Source organism: Macaca nemestrina, chromosome 1 (genome assembly GCF_043159975.1).
Source record: "Macaca nemestrina isolate mMacNem1 chromosome 1, mMacNem.hap1, whole genome shotgun sequence".
Lineage (NCBI taxonomy): Eukaryota > Metazoa > Chordata > Mammalia > Primates > Cercopithecidae > Macaca > Macaca nemestrina.
This window is the reverse complement of record NC_092125.1, coordinates 201,150,902-201,165,260: the sequence shown is the minus strand read 5'-3', so window position 1 is coordinate 201,165,260 and position 14,359 is coordinate 201,150,902. Positions and strand designations below refer to the sequence as shown.

The following is a 14,359-nucleotide window of genomic DNA, read 5'->3' as shown; positions in this document are numbered from 1 at the left end:
ATTCATCATCTTTTTCCACAATCCTTAAACAATGTAAAAACCATTCTTAGCTCATAAGTCATACAAAAACAAGGTATGGGCCAAATCCCTGCTGTAATAATAAAAGAAGGTCCAACTAAAAAGTTAATTGTGCAGATAAAATGAAATAACAGGCCAGGCCCAGTGGCTCATGCTTGTAATCTCAGTACTTTGAGAGGCTGAGGCAGGTGGATCACGAGGTCAGGAGTTCGAGATCAGCCTGGCCAACATAGTGAAACCCCGTGTCTACTAAAAATACAAAAAAATTAGCCAGGTGTGGTGGCGGGCGCCTGTAATCCCAGCTACTTGGGAGGCTTAGGCAAAGAGTCGCTTGAACCTGGGAGGCAAAGGTTGCAGTGAGCCGAGACTGCGCCACTGCACTCCAGCCAGGGAACAGTGCGAGACTCTGTCTCAAAAAAAAAAAAAAAATAAATAATAAAATAAAATAAAAACAATTAATCAAAAAATGTATTTATTTTATTCTTTTTTTTTTTTTCAGAGACAAGGTCTTGCTTTGTCACCCAGTTTGGAGTGTGATGATGTGATCATGGCTCACTGCAGCCTTAAACTCCTGGGCTCAAGCAATCATTTTGCCTCGGCTTCCTGAGTACCTGGGACTACAGGGGCGTGCCTGGCTAATTTTTTATTTTATTGTGGAGACAGGGTCTTGCTATGTGGCCCAGCCTTGTCTCAAACTCCCGGGCTCAAATGATCCTCCTGCCTCAGCCTCCCAATGTGCTGGGATTACAGGCATGAGCCACAGCACCTGGTCCTCAAAAAATTTATATTGTGGCTGGGTGCAGTGGATCACACCTGTAATCCCAGTGCTTTGGGAGGCTGAGATGGGTGGATCACCTGAGGTCAGAAGTTCGAAACCAGCCTGGCCAACACGGTGAAACCCCATCTCTACTTAAAAATATAAAAATTACCTAGGCATGGTGGCAGGCGCCTGTAATCCCAACTACTCAGGAGGCTGAGGCAGGAGAATCGCTTGAACCCGGGAGAGGGAGATTGCAGTGAGCCGAGATCAAGCCATTGCTCTCCTCCAGCCTGGGTGACAAGAGCGAAACTCTGTCTCAAAAAAAAAAAAAAAAAAAAAAAAAAAAAAAAATATATATATATATATATATATAGAGAGAGAGAGAGAGAGAGAGAGAGAGAGAGTGAGTAAGCATTTCTGCATTCATTAAATATATCAAAAAACTAAGCCAGGCACAGTGGATCTCACCTATAATCCCAGCACTTTGCGAGGCCAAGGCAGGAAGACTGCTTGAACCCAGGGGTTTGAGACCTGCCTGGGCAATACAGGGAGGCCTCATCTCTGCAAGCAATTTTAAAACTAGCCGAGTGTTGTGGCATGCACCTGTGGTCCCAGCTACTTGGGAGGCTGAGGTGGGAGAACTGCTTGAGCCCAGGCCCACACCACTGCAGTCTGGCCTGGGCGAGAGATCGAGAACTTGTCTCAAAAAAAAGACAAAACAAAGAAAAAGATGCTGGGAAATGCGAACCAAATGCTCTGTGAAAGGACAGTAGTTCCATCTGGTAATGCCTCTCCTTAGAAACTGGGCTATTAGGAAAGGAGTAAATCCAACAGGTGTGGGAGCAGCTTCCTGGTTGTCACCAGGCACATGGGCTTTGGAGTTTGAAAGATTTGGGTACTAATAATTCCTGCTCAGTTACTAACTGTGTGATATTGGACAACTTTTTATTCTTCTATCCTCAGTTTTCTCAACTGCAAAACAAGGAGAATATTTACCATACACTATGACTAGTGGGACTGACCATCATAGTTCAATAAACATAGTTGCATACCGCTGAGGCGCAAGTGAAAAAAGACAGGAAAGCGGACACTCACCTTCTCTGCAAAGGTGAAAATCTTTCTCTGATCAACGCCTCCAAATTGGGCATCTACTTTTAAATACTCTTCATCCAAAGCCTGTGGAAAGAAACACATGAACATAAACATCTACTTTATTTTTTTGAGATAGAATCTCACTCTGTTGCCCAGGCTGGAGTGCTGTGGCATGATCTCGGCTCACTGCCACCTCTGCTTCCCAGGTTCAAGTGAGTCTCCTGCCTTAGCCTCCTGAATAGTTAGGATTACAGGCATGCACCACCACGCCCAGCTAATTTTTTGTACTTTTAGTAGAGACGGGGTTTTGCCATGTTTCCAGGCTGGCCTTAAACTCCTGAGCTCAGGTGATCCACCCGCCTTGGCCTCCCAAAGTGCAGGGATGACAGGTAAGAGCCACTGTGTCCGGCCTAAACATCTACTTTATTTCTTCTATATAGGTCTGAGAAATCAGAAAGTTTAGGAAATTACTAGATTTTTCAGAAGGTAAAGCCGAGAAGAAAATAAAACAGCAGTCAGCCTCCCTCTTGGCCTCAAAAGCTGCAAAGACAGTTGCTGAGTGCTTGTGGTGAACATTACTCCATGTGGATGTCATGGGATAAAAAAATAAGAGTAGTCTCTGCCCTCAGGATATGCAGAATCCTGCAGGGAGGGAGAGAAGAAGGAAACAAACCGTAGTCATGCCAAAAGCATCCTACTGAATAAGGTGGCCTACGACAAATGACATATAAGTAGCATAAAGAAGTCCTGTGAGAATTCGGGAAAAAGGTAAGACTGAACTAGAAAATAGTGACTGTCTGGGTGCGATGGCTCACGTCTGTAATCCCAGCGCTTTGGGAGGCTGAGGTGGAAAGATCACTTGAGCCCAGGTGTCTCTACAAAAACAAAAAACAAACAAACAAACAAAAATTAGCCAAGTGTGATGGCATGCATCTACAGTCCCAGCTACTCAGGAGGCTGAGGTAGGAGGATCACCTAAGCCCGGAGAGCTTGTGGCTGCAGTGAGCCATGATTGTGCCACTGCATCCCAGCCTGGGAGACAGAAGGAGACCCTGTCTCAAAAAATAAAATAAAATAAATAAATAAAACAGTGACTGTCCTTTATGACATGCCAGGCCTGCTGCCAGCTCCGTGGATGGTGAGATAAATCAGATCCAGACTCTCCCTTCAAGAAGCCCAATTATCCAGCTGGGGAGAGACATGTAACAGATCATTTCAACTCAGTGTGCTAAGGGCTAACCTAGATGTTCATATAAGGAACAGTGTTGACATAAAAGAAGAAATTATCTCTATCTAGTTAGATGGGTGTGGGGAGGGCTTCCTAATATCAGACTGTGGGCTAAGCTTGGTTTTGAAGAACATATAGATGTTTTTCATCATGCAGAGGAAACAGAATGTGAGAAGGCACAGAGGTGTGAAGTGTTTAGGGAAATTCTGAGTGATTCAGTCTGCAAAAGTACAAACTTCAAGGAAGGTGGGAAGCAGTGACTGATAAGGTTAGAAAAGTAGGTAAGGACCATTAAATGTCATGCTAGGGTGCCTAGTGTTATCTTAACCAGTGAAAGGTTTTAAGGAGAGGAGAAAGATGACTAGCACTGTAGGAAGATGGCAACAGTAACAGGGCAGGGTAGACTTGAGACCCATGGGTCGGAGACAAAGTGAATGGCTCAAAGGCTATTGTGAAAGTCTAAGTGAGAAATATTGATGAACAAAAGACAATAAGGACGCAGAGCAAGAATGAATTTAAGACATTTTTAAAAAGTAGAATTGATAAAATTTAGTGCATGATTGGCTGAAAGGAAGAGGAAGAAAAGGCTGAACAAGCAGGAATAATCTAGAACAGCATTATCCAACACAATCTTCTGTAGTGATGAATATGTTATATGTCTGTGCTGTCCAATACAGTAGCTAACCAAGAACTTGATATATAGCCAATGCGACTAGAGAATAAAAATTTCCATTTTATTTAATTTTAATAGCCACTAGCCACATATGACTAGGACTAGAGGCTACCGCATTAGACAGTACAGACCTAGTTCTTTCTTTCCTTTTTCCCTCCCTCCCTGCTTTCTTTCTTTTTTTCTTTTCTTTTCTTTCAAGAGATGGAGTCTCACACATACAGAATAAGAGAGAGATGGAGTCTTGCTATGTTGCCTAGGCTGGTCTTGAACTCCTGGCCTCAAGTGATCCCCCCTCCTCAGCCTCCCAAGTACTTGGGATTATAGGCATAAACCATGGCACCCAGTCAACAGTGCAGAACTAGCATGTCTCCGGGTTTTCTTTTTTTCTTTTTTTTTTTTAGATAGGGTCTCACTCTGTCACCCAGGCTGGAGGGCAGTGGTTTGATCTCGGCTCACTGCAACCTTGACCTCCTGGGTTCAAGCAATTCTCCCACCTCAGTTTCACAAGTAGCTGGGACTACAGGGGCATGCCACCACACCTGGCTAATTTTTGTATTATTTGGTAGAGATGGGGTTTCACCATATTGGTCAGGCTGGTCTTGAACTCCCCACCTCAAGTGATCAGCCTGTCTTGGCCTCCCAAAGTGTTGGGATTACAGGCGCCAGCCACTGCACCCAGCTCCAGGTTTAACCTTGGAAAATGTCTCTTTGAGGTGACAAGGGAAATTTTTATTTTCTCATATCAAACATTATAGAGGGCTAGATGTGTTGGCTCATGCCTGCAATTTCAGCACTTTGGGAGACTAAGGCAGGAGGATCACTTGAGGCCAGGAGTTCAAGACCAGCCTAGGCAACATAGTGAGACCCTGTCTCTACAAAAAATTTAAGAAAATTATACAGATATACAAAGAAAAAGTTAAGTCTATCCACATTTTCATCTTGCCTTCACAAGATAACCAGTATCAACAGCTTGGTTTGTATTTTTTTTTTTTTTTTTTTGAGATGGAGTCTCGCAGCATCTGTCACCCAGGCTGGAGTGCAGTAGCGTGATCTTGCCTCACTGCAAGCTCTGCCTCCTGGGTTCACACCATTCTCCTGCCTCAGCCTCCCGAGTAGCTGGGACTACAGGCGCCTGCCACCACGCCCAGCTGATTTTTTGTATTTTTAGTAGAGACGGGGTTTCACCGTGTTAGCCAGGATGGTCTCGATCTCCTGACCTCGTGATCCGCCTGCCTCAGCCTCTCAAAGTGCTGGGATTACAGGCGTGAGCCATTGCGCCGGTCTGGTTTGTATTTTTCTATCCTTTTCCTTGCTCATACAAATATACATGCACACAAAGGAAACAGAAGGATGCTTCTTTTAAACAAAACATGTATTTGTTTTGTTTAACAGAAAATAGGTTCATGCTCAAATTTATTTTCACATATCACTCTGAAGTTTATTTCCTTTATTAAGATTATGATAAAAAGGATTATGATTAACATAAAGGTGTATGAGATGAACAATGTCTTAAAGGACAGACAGGTAGCGAAGGAATTATAATGGAAGAAGTAAAAGAGTATCCCAGGAAGCAGGGGAGGAATAGGAGAGACACACAGCAAGGCCTATAGGTTGGAGAAGAACAGCAAATGCATGTATTTAACTGGTGCCAGGAGAGAGGTTTGTGTACAGTACAGGCATACCTCAGAGACACTCTGGGTTCAGTTCCAGACAGCCACAATAAAGTGAGTCACTTGGATTTTTTTGTTTCCCAGTGCATATAAAAGTTGTGGTTACACTATACTGTAGTCTATTTAAAGTGTGTAATAGCGTTATGTCTACAAAAACGTACATACTTTAATTTGGTTAAGGTATGGCCAAAAATGCTAACCATCATCTGAGCCTTCAGCAAGTCATAATCTTGCTGGTGAAGGTCTTGCCTCCATGTCTGATGGCTGCTGGCTGATCAGGGTGGTGGCTGCTGAAGGCTGCGGTGGCTGTGGCAATTCCTTAAAATAAGACAACAATGAAGTTTGCCACATCAATTGACTCTCCCTTTCATGAAAGCTTTATCTGGTGCAGGTGATGCTGTTTGATAGCGTTCTGTCCACAATAGAACTTCTTTCAATACTGGAGTCCATCCTCTCAAACCCTGCTGCTGCTTTATCAACTAAGTTTATGTAATATTCAAAATTCTTTGTTGCCATTTCAACAATGTTCGCAGAATCCTCACCAGTAGTTTCCATTTCAAGAAACCACTTTCTTTGCTCATCCATAAGAAGCAATTCCTCATCTGTTCAAAATTTATCATGAGATTGAAGCAATTCAGTCACATCTTTTTTTTTTTTGAGACGGAGTCTGGCTCTGTCGCCCAGGCTAGAGTGCAGTGGCCGGATCTCAGCTCACTGCAAGCTCCGCCCCCCGGGTTTACGCCATTCTCCTGCCTCAGCCTCCCGAGTAGCTAGGACTACAGGCGCCCGCCGCCTCGCCCGGCTAGTTTTTTGTATTTTTTAGTAGAGACGGGGTTTCACCGTGTTCGCCAGGATGGTCTCGATCTCCTGACCTCGTGATCCGCCCGTCTCGGCCTCCCAAAGTGCTGGGATTACAGGCTTGAGCCACCGCGCCAGGCCAACAATTCAGTCACATCTTCAGGCTCCACTCCTAATTGTAGTTCTCTTGTTATTTCTACTCCATCTACAGTGACTTCCCTCACTGAAGTCTTGAACCCCTCAAAGTCGCCCATGACAGTTACCATCCACTTCTTCCAAACTCCTGTTAATATGGATATTTTTACTTCCTCCCATGAATCACGGATATTCTTTTTTTTTTTTTTTTTTTGAGACGGAGTCTCACGCTGTTGCCCAGGCTGGAGTGCAGTGGTGCGATCTCGGCTCACTGCAAGCTCCGCCTCCCGGGTTCCCGCCATTCTCCTGCCTCAGCCTCCTGAGTAGCTGGGACTACAGGCGCCGGCCACCGCGCCCGGCTAATTTTTTGTATTTTTAGTAGAGACGGGGTTTCACTGTGGTCTCGATCTCCTGACCTTGTGATCCGCCCGCCTCGGCCTCCCAAAGTGCTGGGATTACAGGCTTGAGCCACCGCGCCCGGCCAAATCACGGATATTCTTAATAATACCTAGAATGCTGGATCCTTTTCAGAGGTTTTCAGTTTACTTTGCCCAGATCCATCAGAGGAATCATTATCTATGGCAGCTATAGCCTTTTGAAACGTATTTCTTAAATAGTAGGACTTGAAAGTTGAAATCACTCCTTGATCCATGGGCTACAGAATGGATGTTATGTTAGCAGGCATGAAAATAACGTTCAACTCCTGAACATCTCAAGCTCTACAGAAGCTCTCCATCAGAGCTCTTAGGTGACCAGGTGCACTGTCAATGAGCAGTAATGTTTTGAAAAGAATCTCTTTCTGAGGAGTAGGTCTCAAAAGTGGGCTTAAAATGCTTAGTAAATCATACTGTTAACAGATGTGCTACTATCCAGACTTTGTTGTTCCATTTATAGAGCACAGGCAGAGTAGACTTAGCATAACTCTTTTTTGAGATGGAGTCTCACTCTGTTACCCAGGCTGGAGTGCAGTGGTGTGATCTCGGCTCACTGCAACCTCCGCCTCCCGGGTTTAAGTGATTCTCCTGCCTCAGCCTCCCGACTATAGCTGGGACTACAGACGCGTGCCACAATGCCTGGCTAATTTTTTTTTTTTTTGAGATGGAGTCTTGCATTGTTGCCCGGGTTGGAGTGAATGGCGCGATCTCAGCTCACTGCGACCTCTGTCTCCCGGGTTCAAGCAATTGTCCTGCCTCAGTCTCCCGAGTAGCTAGGACTACAGGTGTGTGCCACCACACCCAGCTAATTTTTATATTTTTAGTAGAGACGCAGTTTCACTATGATAGCCAGGCTAGTCTCGAACTCCTGACCTCGTGATTCGTCTGCCTCAGCCTCCCAAAGTGCTGAGTTACAGGTGTGAGCCGCCACGACTGGCCTAATTTTTCTTTTTCTTCTCTTTTTTTTTTTTTTTTGTAGTTTTAGTAGAGACAGAGTTTCACCATGTTGGCTAGGCTGGTCTTGAACTCCTGGCCTCAAGTGATCTGCTCACCTCGGCCTCCAAAAGTGCTGGGATTATAGGCATGAGCCACCATGCCTGGCCTATATAGCCTAATTCTTAAAGGCACTAGGATTTTTGGAATGTAAATGAGCATTGGCTTCAACTTCAAGTCATCAGCTGCATTAGCTTCTAACAAGAGATTCAACCTGTCCTTTGAAGATTTGAAGCCAGGAATCAAGTTCTCTCTAGCTACGAAAGTCCTAGATGGCATCTTCTTCCGATAAAAGGCTATTTCATCTACCTTGAAAATCCATTGTTTAGTGTAGCCACCTTCATCAATGATCTTATCTAGATCTTCTGGGTAACTTGCTGCAACTTCTACATCAGCGCTTGCCGCTTCACCTTGCACTTTGACATTATGAAGATGGCTTTTTTCCCTTTAAACATCATGAACCAATCTCTGCTAGCTTCAAACTTTTCTTGTGCATCTTCCTCACTTCTCTCAGCCTTCATAAAACTGAAGACAATTAAGACCTTTCTCTGGAGTAGGCTTTAGCTTAAGGTAATACTGTGGCTGGTTTGCTCTTCCATCCAGACTATTACAATTTTCCCCATATCAGCATAAGTGAAAATTATGTCTGTTTCACTTCCTATTTTTCAGGTGTTCACTGGAGTAGCACTTTGAATTTCCTTCAAGAATTTTCCCTTTGGAGTCACAACTTGGCTATTTGGTGCAAAAGGCCCAGCTTTCCGCCTGCCTCGGCTTTTAACATTTCTTCCTCACTAAGCTTAATCATTTCTAGGTGTAGATTTAAAGTGAGCGATGTGCAGCTGGGCGCGGTAGCTCAAGCCTATAATCCCAGCACTGTAGTAGGCCAAGGTGGGTAGATCACAACGTCAGGAGTTCAAGACCAGCCTGGCTAAGACGGTGAAACCCCGTCTCTACTAAAAATACAGAAAAATCAGCTGGGCCTGGTGGCAGGTGCCTGTAATCCCAGCTACTCGGGAGGCTGAGGCAGAGAATTGCTTGAACCCGGGAGGCGGAGGTTGAAGTGAGCCAAGATCGCGCCACTGTACTCCAGCCTGTGTGACAGAGCGAGACTCTGTCTCAAAAATAAATAAATAAATAAATAAATAAATAAAGTGAGAGATGTGTGACTCTCCCTTTCACTTCAACACTTAGAGGCCATTGTAGGGTTATTGATTAGCCTTATTTCAACATTGTCCTGTTTCAGGAAATAAGGAGGCCAGGAGAGTGGCAAAATGACTGGATGGTAGAGGAGTCAGAACACACACAATATTTGTTAAGTTCGTTGTCTCATATGGGCACAGTTTGTGGTGCCCCAAAACAATTACAATATTAACATCAAAGGTCACAGATCGCATATAACCATGCAGATATGATAATAATGAAAAAGCTTGAAATATTGTGAGAATTACTAAAATGTGGCACAGAGACACGAAGTGAGCACATGCTGTTGGAAAAATGGTGCTGGTGGACTTGCCGGACACAGGGTTGCCACACACCTTCAATTTGTAAAAAACACACTATCTGTGTAGTGCAGTAAAGCAAAGCGCAATGAGATATGCCTGTCATCAAACCAGAGCAGAAAAGGCCATCGGGCCATTCCATCCCACTTAAGTACCTGCAGTCCGGGGTACAAGAGGCCACTCAGCAAAGGGTGCTCCACTTGCTTTACCACCTCAGCTCCAGCCTTCTTGGAATCGTGCTGTGTGACTACGGAGGACAGTCTGTACACATCGAGTGTGTACTCTCTGAAGAGGAAAGGAAGAGGGGACAGCTGTAAACCTGGGCCTAGGCCTCAGTTTCCTAGGGCAATCTAAAGCACATTAATTTACTTCCCTAACCTTAGTGTAACCAGGGATCTCAGTTTTAAAAATATATTTTAATCACCAACTTTCTTCTTCTTCTTTCCCTCCCTTCTGGCAATGCATGCTTATGTAATTATGTTCTTGCTTAAGAAATTCCAGGCCGGGCGCGGTGGCTCAAGCCTGTAATCCCAGCACTTTGGGAGGCCGAGACGGGCGGATCACGAGGTCAGGAGATCGAGACCATCCTGGCTGACACAGTGAAACCCCATCTCTACTAAAAAATACAAAAAAACTAGCCGGGCGAGGTGGCGGGCCCCTGTAGTCCCAGCTACTCGGGAGGCTGAGGCAGGAGAATGGCGTGAACCCGGGAGGCGGAGCTTGCAGTGAGCCAAGATCACGCCACTGCACTCCAGCCTGGGCGGCAGAGCGAGACTCTGTCTCAAAAAAAAAAAAGAAATTCCAGAGAGGAGGGTGAGGATTCAAAAACTACCTACTGGGTATTGTGCTGATTACCTGGGTGACAAAATTGTCTGTACACCAAACTCCTGTCACATGTAATTTACCCAAATCTGCACATGCAACCCTTGAATCTAAAATAAAAGTTGGAAAAAAAGAAAGAGATTCCAGAAGCCAATCTTGAAACAAACTAGGCATGGAGCCCAGACTGCAGAATCCTCCTGCTCAGAGGGAGTCTGGAACAATTAGTCCATCACCATCAGTCTGAAGTCAAGATAACACCAACCATACCTCCTGACAGGCAATTATGCAAGACAGCCATCAGAACAAAGACACACAGACCCTGCATTCTCACCACTCCTGCATGCCTCCCATACCAAGCCTCCCTTTAAAAACACTATGGTAAAATTTAGAATTTAAGATAGTACTTTAGTACACTAGTTCACCATCTTCTCAGTTTGTTGGTTCCCTGATTAAACCTGCTTTTCCTCCCACCAACCCTTGTCTCTTGTGTCTGGCTTTCAAGTGTCTGGGCAGCCAAGCCTGAGTCCAGTTACATTAGGACATTCAAACAGAGCACTGCCTGATAGCTTCTAAAATGGGATGGACCTATCCATCCTCTCAACTAAAATACTACTTTATTTATTTATTTATTTATTTATTTATTTATTTAAAGAGACGGAGTCTTGCTCTGTCGCCCAGACTGGAGTGCAGTGGCATGATCTGGGCTCACTGCAAGCTCCGCCTCCCAGGTTCACGTCATTCTCCTGCCTCAGCCTCCTGAGTGGCTGGGACTACAGGTGCCCGCCACCATGCCCGGCTAATTTTTTGTGTGTTTTTAGTAGACACGGAGTTTCATTGTGTTAGCCAGGATGGTGTCAATCTCCTGATCTCGTGATCCGCCCGTCTTGGTCTCCCAAAGTGCTGGGATTACGGGTGTGAACCACTGCACCCGGCCAATATTACTTTATTTTTATGTTTTTCCTTTTATCTTTTTTTTCTTTTTTTTGAGACAGGGTCTCACTCTGTTGTTGGGCTGGAACACAGTGATGTGATCAGAGCTCACTGCAGCCTCAATCTCCCTGGGCTCAGGTGATCCTCCCATCTCAGCCTCCAGAGGAACTACAACTACAGACATGTGCCACCACACATGGCTAATTTTTCTATTTTTTGTAGAGACGTGGTTTCCCCACATTGCCCAGGCTGGTCTGGAACTGCTGGGCTCAAGCAATCTACCCACCCCAGCCTGCCAAAGTGCTGGGATTACAGGTGTGAGCCACAGTACCAGACTTCTTTTTCCTTTTAAAAAGAGGGCTTTAATTAGTATTTTTCTTCACTTCTGGAAAATGTTCTGCCATTATCTCTTGAAATACTGCTTCTCTGCCATTCTCCTTCAGTCTCTTCATTTGGAATGCCTTTTCAACTGATATCAAAATTTCCCAGTCCATTTCCATGTTTTTTTTGTTTTTGAGACAGAATCTTGCTCTATTGCCCAGGCTGCAGTATAATGGAACAATCAGTCACTGCAGCTTCCATCTCAGCTCAAGTGATCCTCCCACCTCAGCCTCTTAAGTAGCTGGGATTACAGGTGCATGCCATGAGGCCTAGCTAATTTTTTTGATTTTTAGTAGAGATGAGGTCTCACTATGTTGCCCACTCTGGTCTCAAATTCCTGAGCTCAAGTGATTCTCTTGCCTTGGCCTCGCATAGTGCTGGGATTACAGGCATGAGCCACTGCATCCAGCGCCCCCACCCCCTGCCAAATTTTTTTTTTTTTTTGAGATAGAGTCTTGCTCTGTTGCCCAGGCTGGAGTGCAGTGGTGTGATCTTGGCTCACTGCAACCTCTGCCTTGTGGGTTCAAGCAATTCTCCTGCCTCAGCCTCCCGAGTACTGGGATCACAGGCATGCCTGGCTAATTTTTGTATTTTTAGTAGAGACAGGGTTTCACCATGTTGGCCAGGCTGGTCTTGAACTCCTGACCTCAGGTGATCCACCTGCCTCAGCCCCCCAAAGTGCTGGGATTACAGGCGTGAGCCACCATGCCTGGCCCTAAAGTCATTTTTGTATATAGAAAAATATCAAGTGACTTTAAAGAAAGATAGTTTTATTTATCCCAGCTTCCCATATCTCAAATTCTCTTAAGTTCTTGGAGAATAAAAATCGTGCCTGTGTTCTTCACAGGTATAACCCCAGTTCCTAGACTAGTGTCTCGCACATAGCAAGAATTCAATACATATTTGCAAGACTCACTCCCTCACCTTATTCAGGTTTCTGCCTAATGTCATTTTAGTAGAGGGTTTCCCTAACCATCTCATTCAAATTGAAACCCCCCGTTTCCCGAAAACTTTCTCTACCCTGGGCTGCCTGCTTTGTTTTAGCTATTGCCATCTGATACACATATAACTTATTATTTACTGTCTGTATTTCCTTGCTGGAATGTAAGCCCCATTAGGATAGGGACTTTTGTTTTGGCTTACTTTTGCATATCCAGTATCTAGAACAGTGCTTATATACCAGGGGCTCCATAAAGATCTGTAGATTAAATGTAAAAATGAATAAAATTTCAGGTACTCTACAAAGGCTGTAGATTCAAAGATGTTCATATGCTTTATTGAGTCATTTCTTTTTCTTTCTTCTCTTTTGAGATGGAGTCTCACTCTGTTGCCCAGGCTGGAGTGCAGTGGTATGATCTCCACTCACTGCAATCTCCACCTCCTGGGTTCAAGTGATTCTCCTGCCTCAGCCTCCCGACTAGCTGGGACTACAGACGCGCGCCACAATGCCTGGCTAACTTTTTTTCTTTTTTGAGACAGAGTCTTGCATTGTCGCCCGGGCTAGAGTGCAATGGCACGATCTCGACTCACTGCGACCTCTGCCTCCCGGGTTCAATCAATTGTCCTGCCTCAGCCTCCCGAGTAGCTGGGACCACAGGTACATCCCACCACACCCAGCTAATTTTTATATTTTTAGTAGAGATACAGTTTCACTACGATGGCCAGGCTAGTTTTGAACTCCTGACCTCGTGATTCGCCTGCCTCAGCCTCCCAAAGTGCTGAGTTACAGGTGTGAGCCACCATGCCTGGTCTAATTTTTTGTATTTTTTAGTAGAGATGGGGTTTTGCTGTGTTGGCTAGACTGGTCTCAAACTCCTGGCCTCAAGTAATCTGCCCACCTCAGCCTTCCAAAGCACTGGGATTACAGGTGTGAGCCACCATTGCCTGGTCCTATTTTTCTTTCTTTCTTTTCTTTTTTTGAGAGATGGGGACTTGCTATGTTGGCCAGGGTAGTCTTGAACTCTTGGCCTCAAGCAATTCTCCTAGCTTGGCCTCCTAAAGTGCTCAGATTATAGACATGAGCCACCCTGCCCAGCCTATATGCTTTATTTAAAGCCCTAAATGTATCAATAATGAGGAATGGTAAAGAAAATTATATTAGATGCAGTAAAAAGAGAAATATACTAGTAAGCAAGAGATCTGGGTTCACATCCTGATTCATTTACTTACTAGATATATAAACTTGGGAAAGTTAAATCTGAATTAATTTCCTTATCTGTGAAATAGGACAAAATAATGCTCATTTTAAAAAGTTGTTCTGGCCGGGCGCGGTGGCTCAAGCCTGTAATCCCAGCACTTTGGGAGGCCGAGACGGGCGGATCACGAGGTCAGGAGATCGAGACCATCCTGGCTAATATGGTGAAACCCCGTCTCTACTAAAAATACAAAAAACTAGCCGGGCGAGGTGGTGGGCGCCTGTAGTCCCAGCTACTCGGGAGGCTGAGGCAGGAGAATGGCGTAAACCCGGGAGGCGGAGCTTGCAGTGAGCTGAGATCCGGCCACTGCACTCCAGCCTGGGCGACAAAGCGAGACTCCATCTCAAAAAAAAAAAAAAAAAAAAAAAAAAAGTTGTTCTAAGGGTTAAAATGCAAAAGTGACTAATAGAGTGCTATGTACTTATACATGCATATCTGAGGTTTTAAAACTTTTTAAATGTGAAGACAATGAGGTAGCATGGGGAAATTACCTAAGAAAGAGTAAGTTGGCCGGGCGCAGTGGCTCAAGCCTGTAATCCCAGCACTTTGGGAGGCCGAGACGGGCGGATCACGAGGTCAGGAGATCGAGACCATCCTGGCTAACACGGTGAAACCTCGTCTCTACTAAAAATACAAGAAAATTAGCTGGGCGAGGTGGCGGGCGCCTGTAGTCCCAGCTACTCGGGAGGCTGAGGCAGGAGAATGGCGTGAACCCAGGGGGGCGGAGCTTG

At 45.0% G+C, this 14,359-nt stretch overlaps 1 protein-coding gene across 3 annotated transcripts in view; it reads right to left on the bottom strand.

Annotated features, from left to right (window-relative positions):
* The window catches only part of YARS1 (tyrosyl-tRNA synthetase 1), a 45,197-nt gene that overhangs the window by 22,355 nt on the left and 8,483 nt on the right, over window positions 1-14,359 (bottom strand). For all 3 annotated transcript variants that reach the window (XM_071096653.1, XM_071096662.1, XM_071096658.1), the window contains exons 4-5: window positions 9,456-9,585; window positions 1,874-1,954 (exon numbers count right to left, since the gene is read on the bottom strand). In XM_071096653.1, coding sequence (XP_070952754.1) covers window positions 1,874-1,954; window positions 9,456-9,585 — 211 coding nt within the window. The remainder of the gene's footprint in view (window positions 1-1,873; window positions 1,955-9,455; window positions 9,586-14,359) is intronic.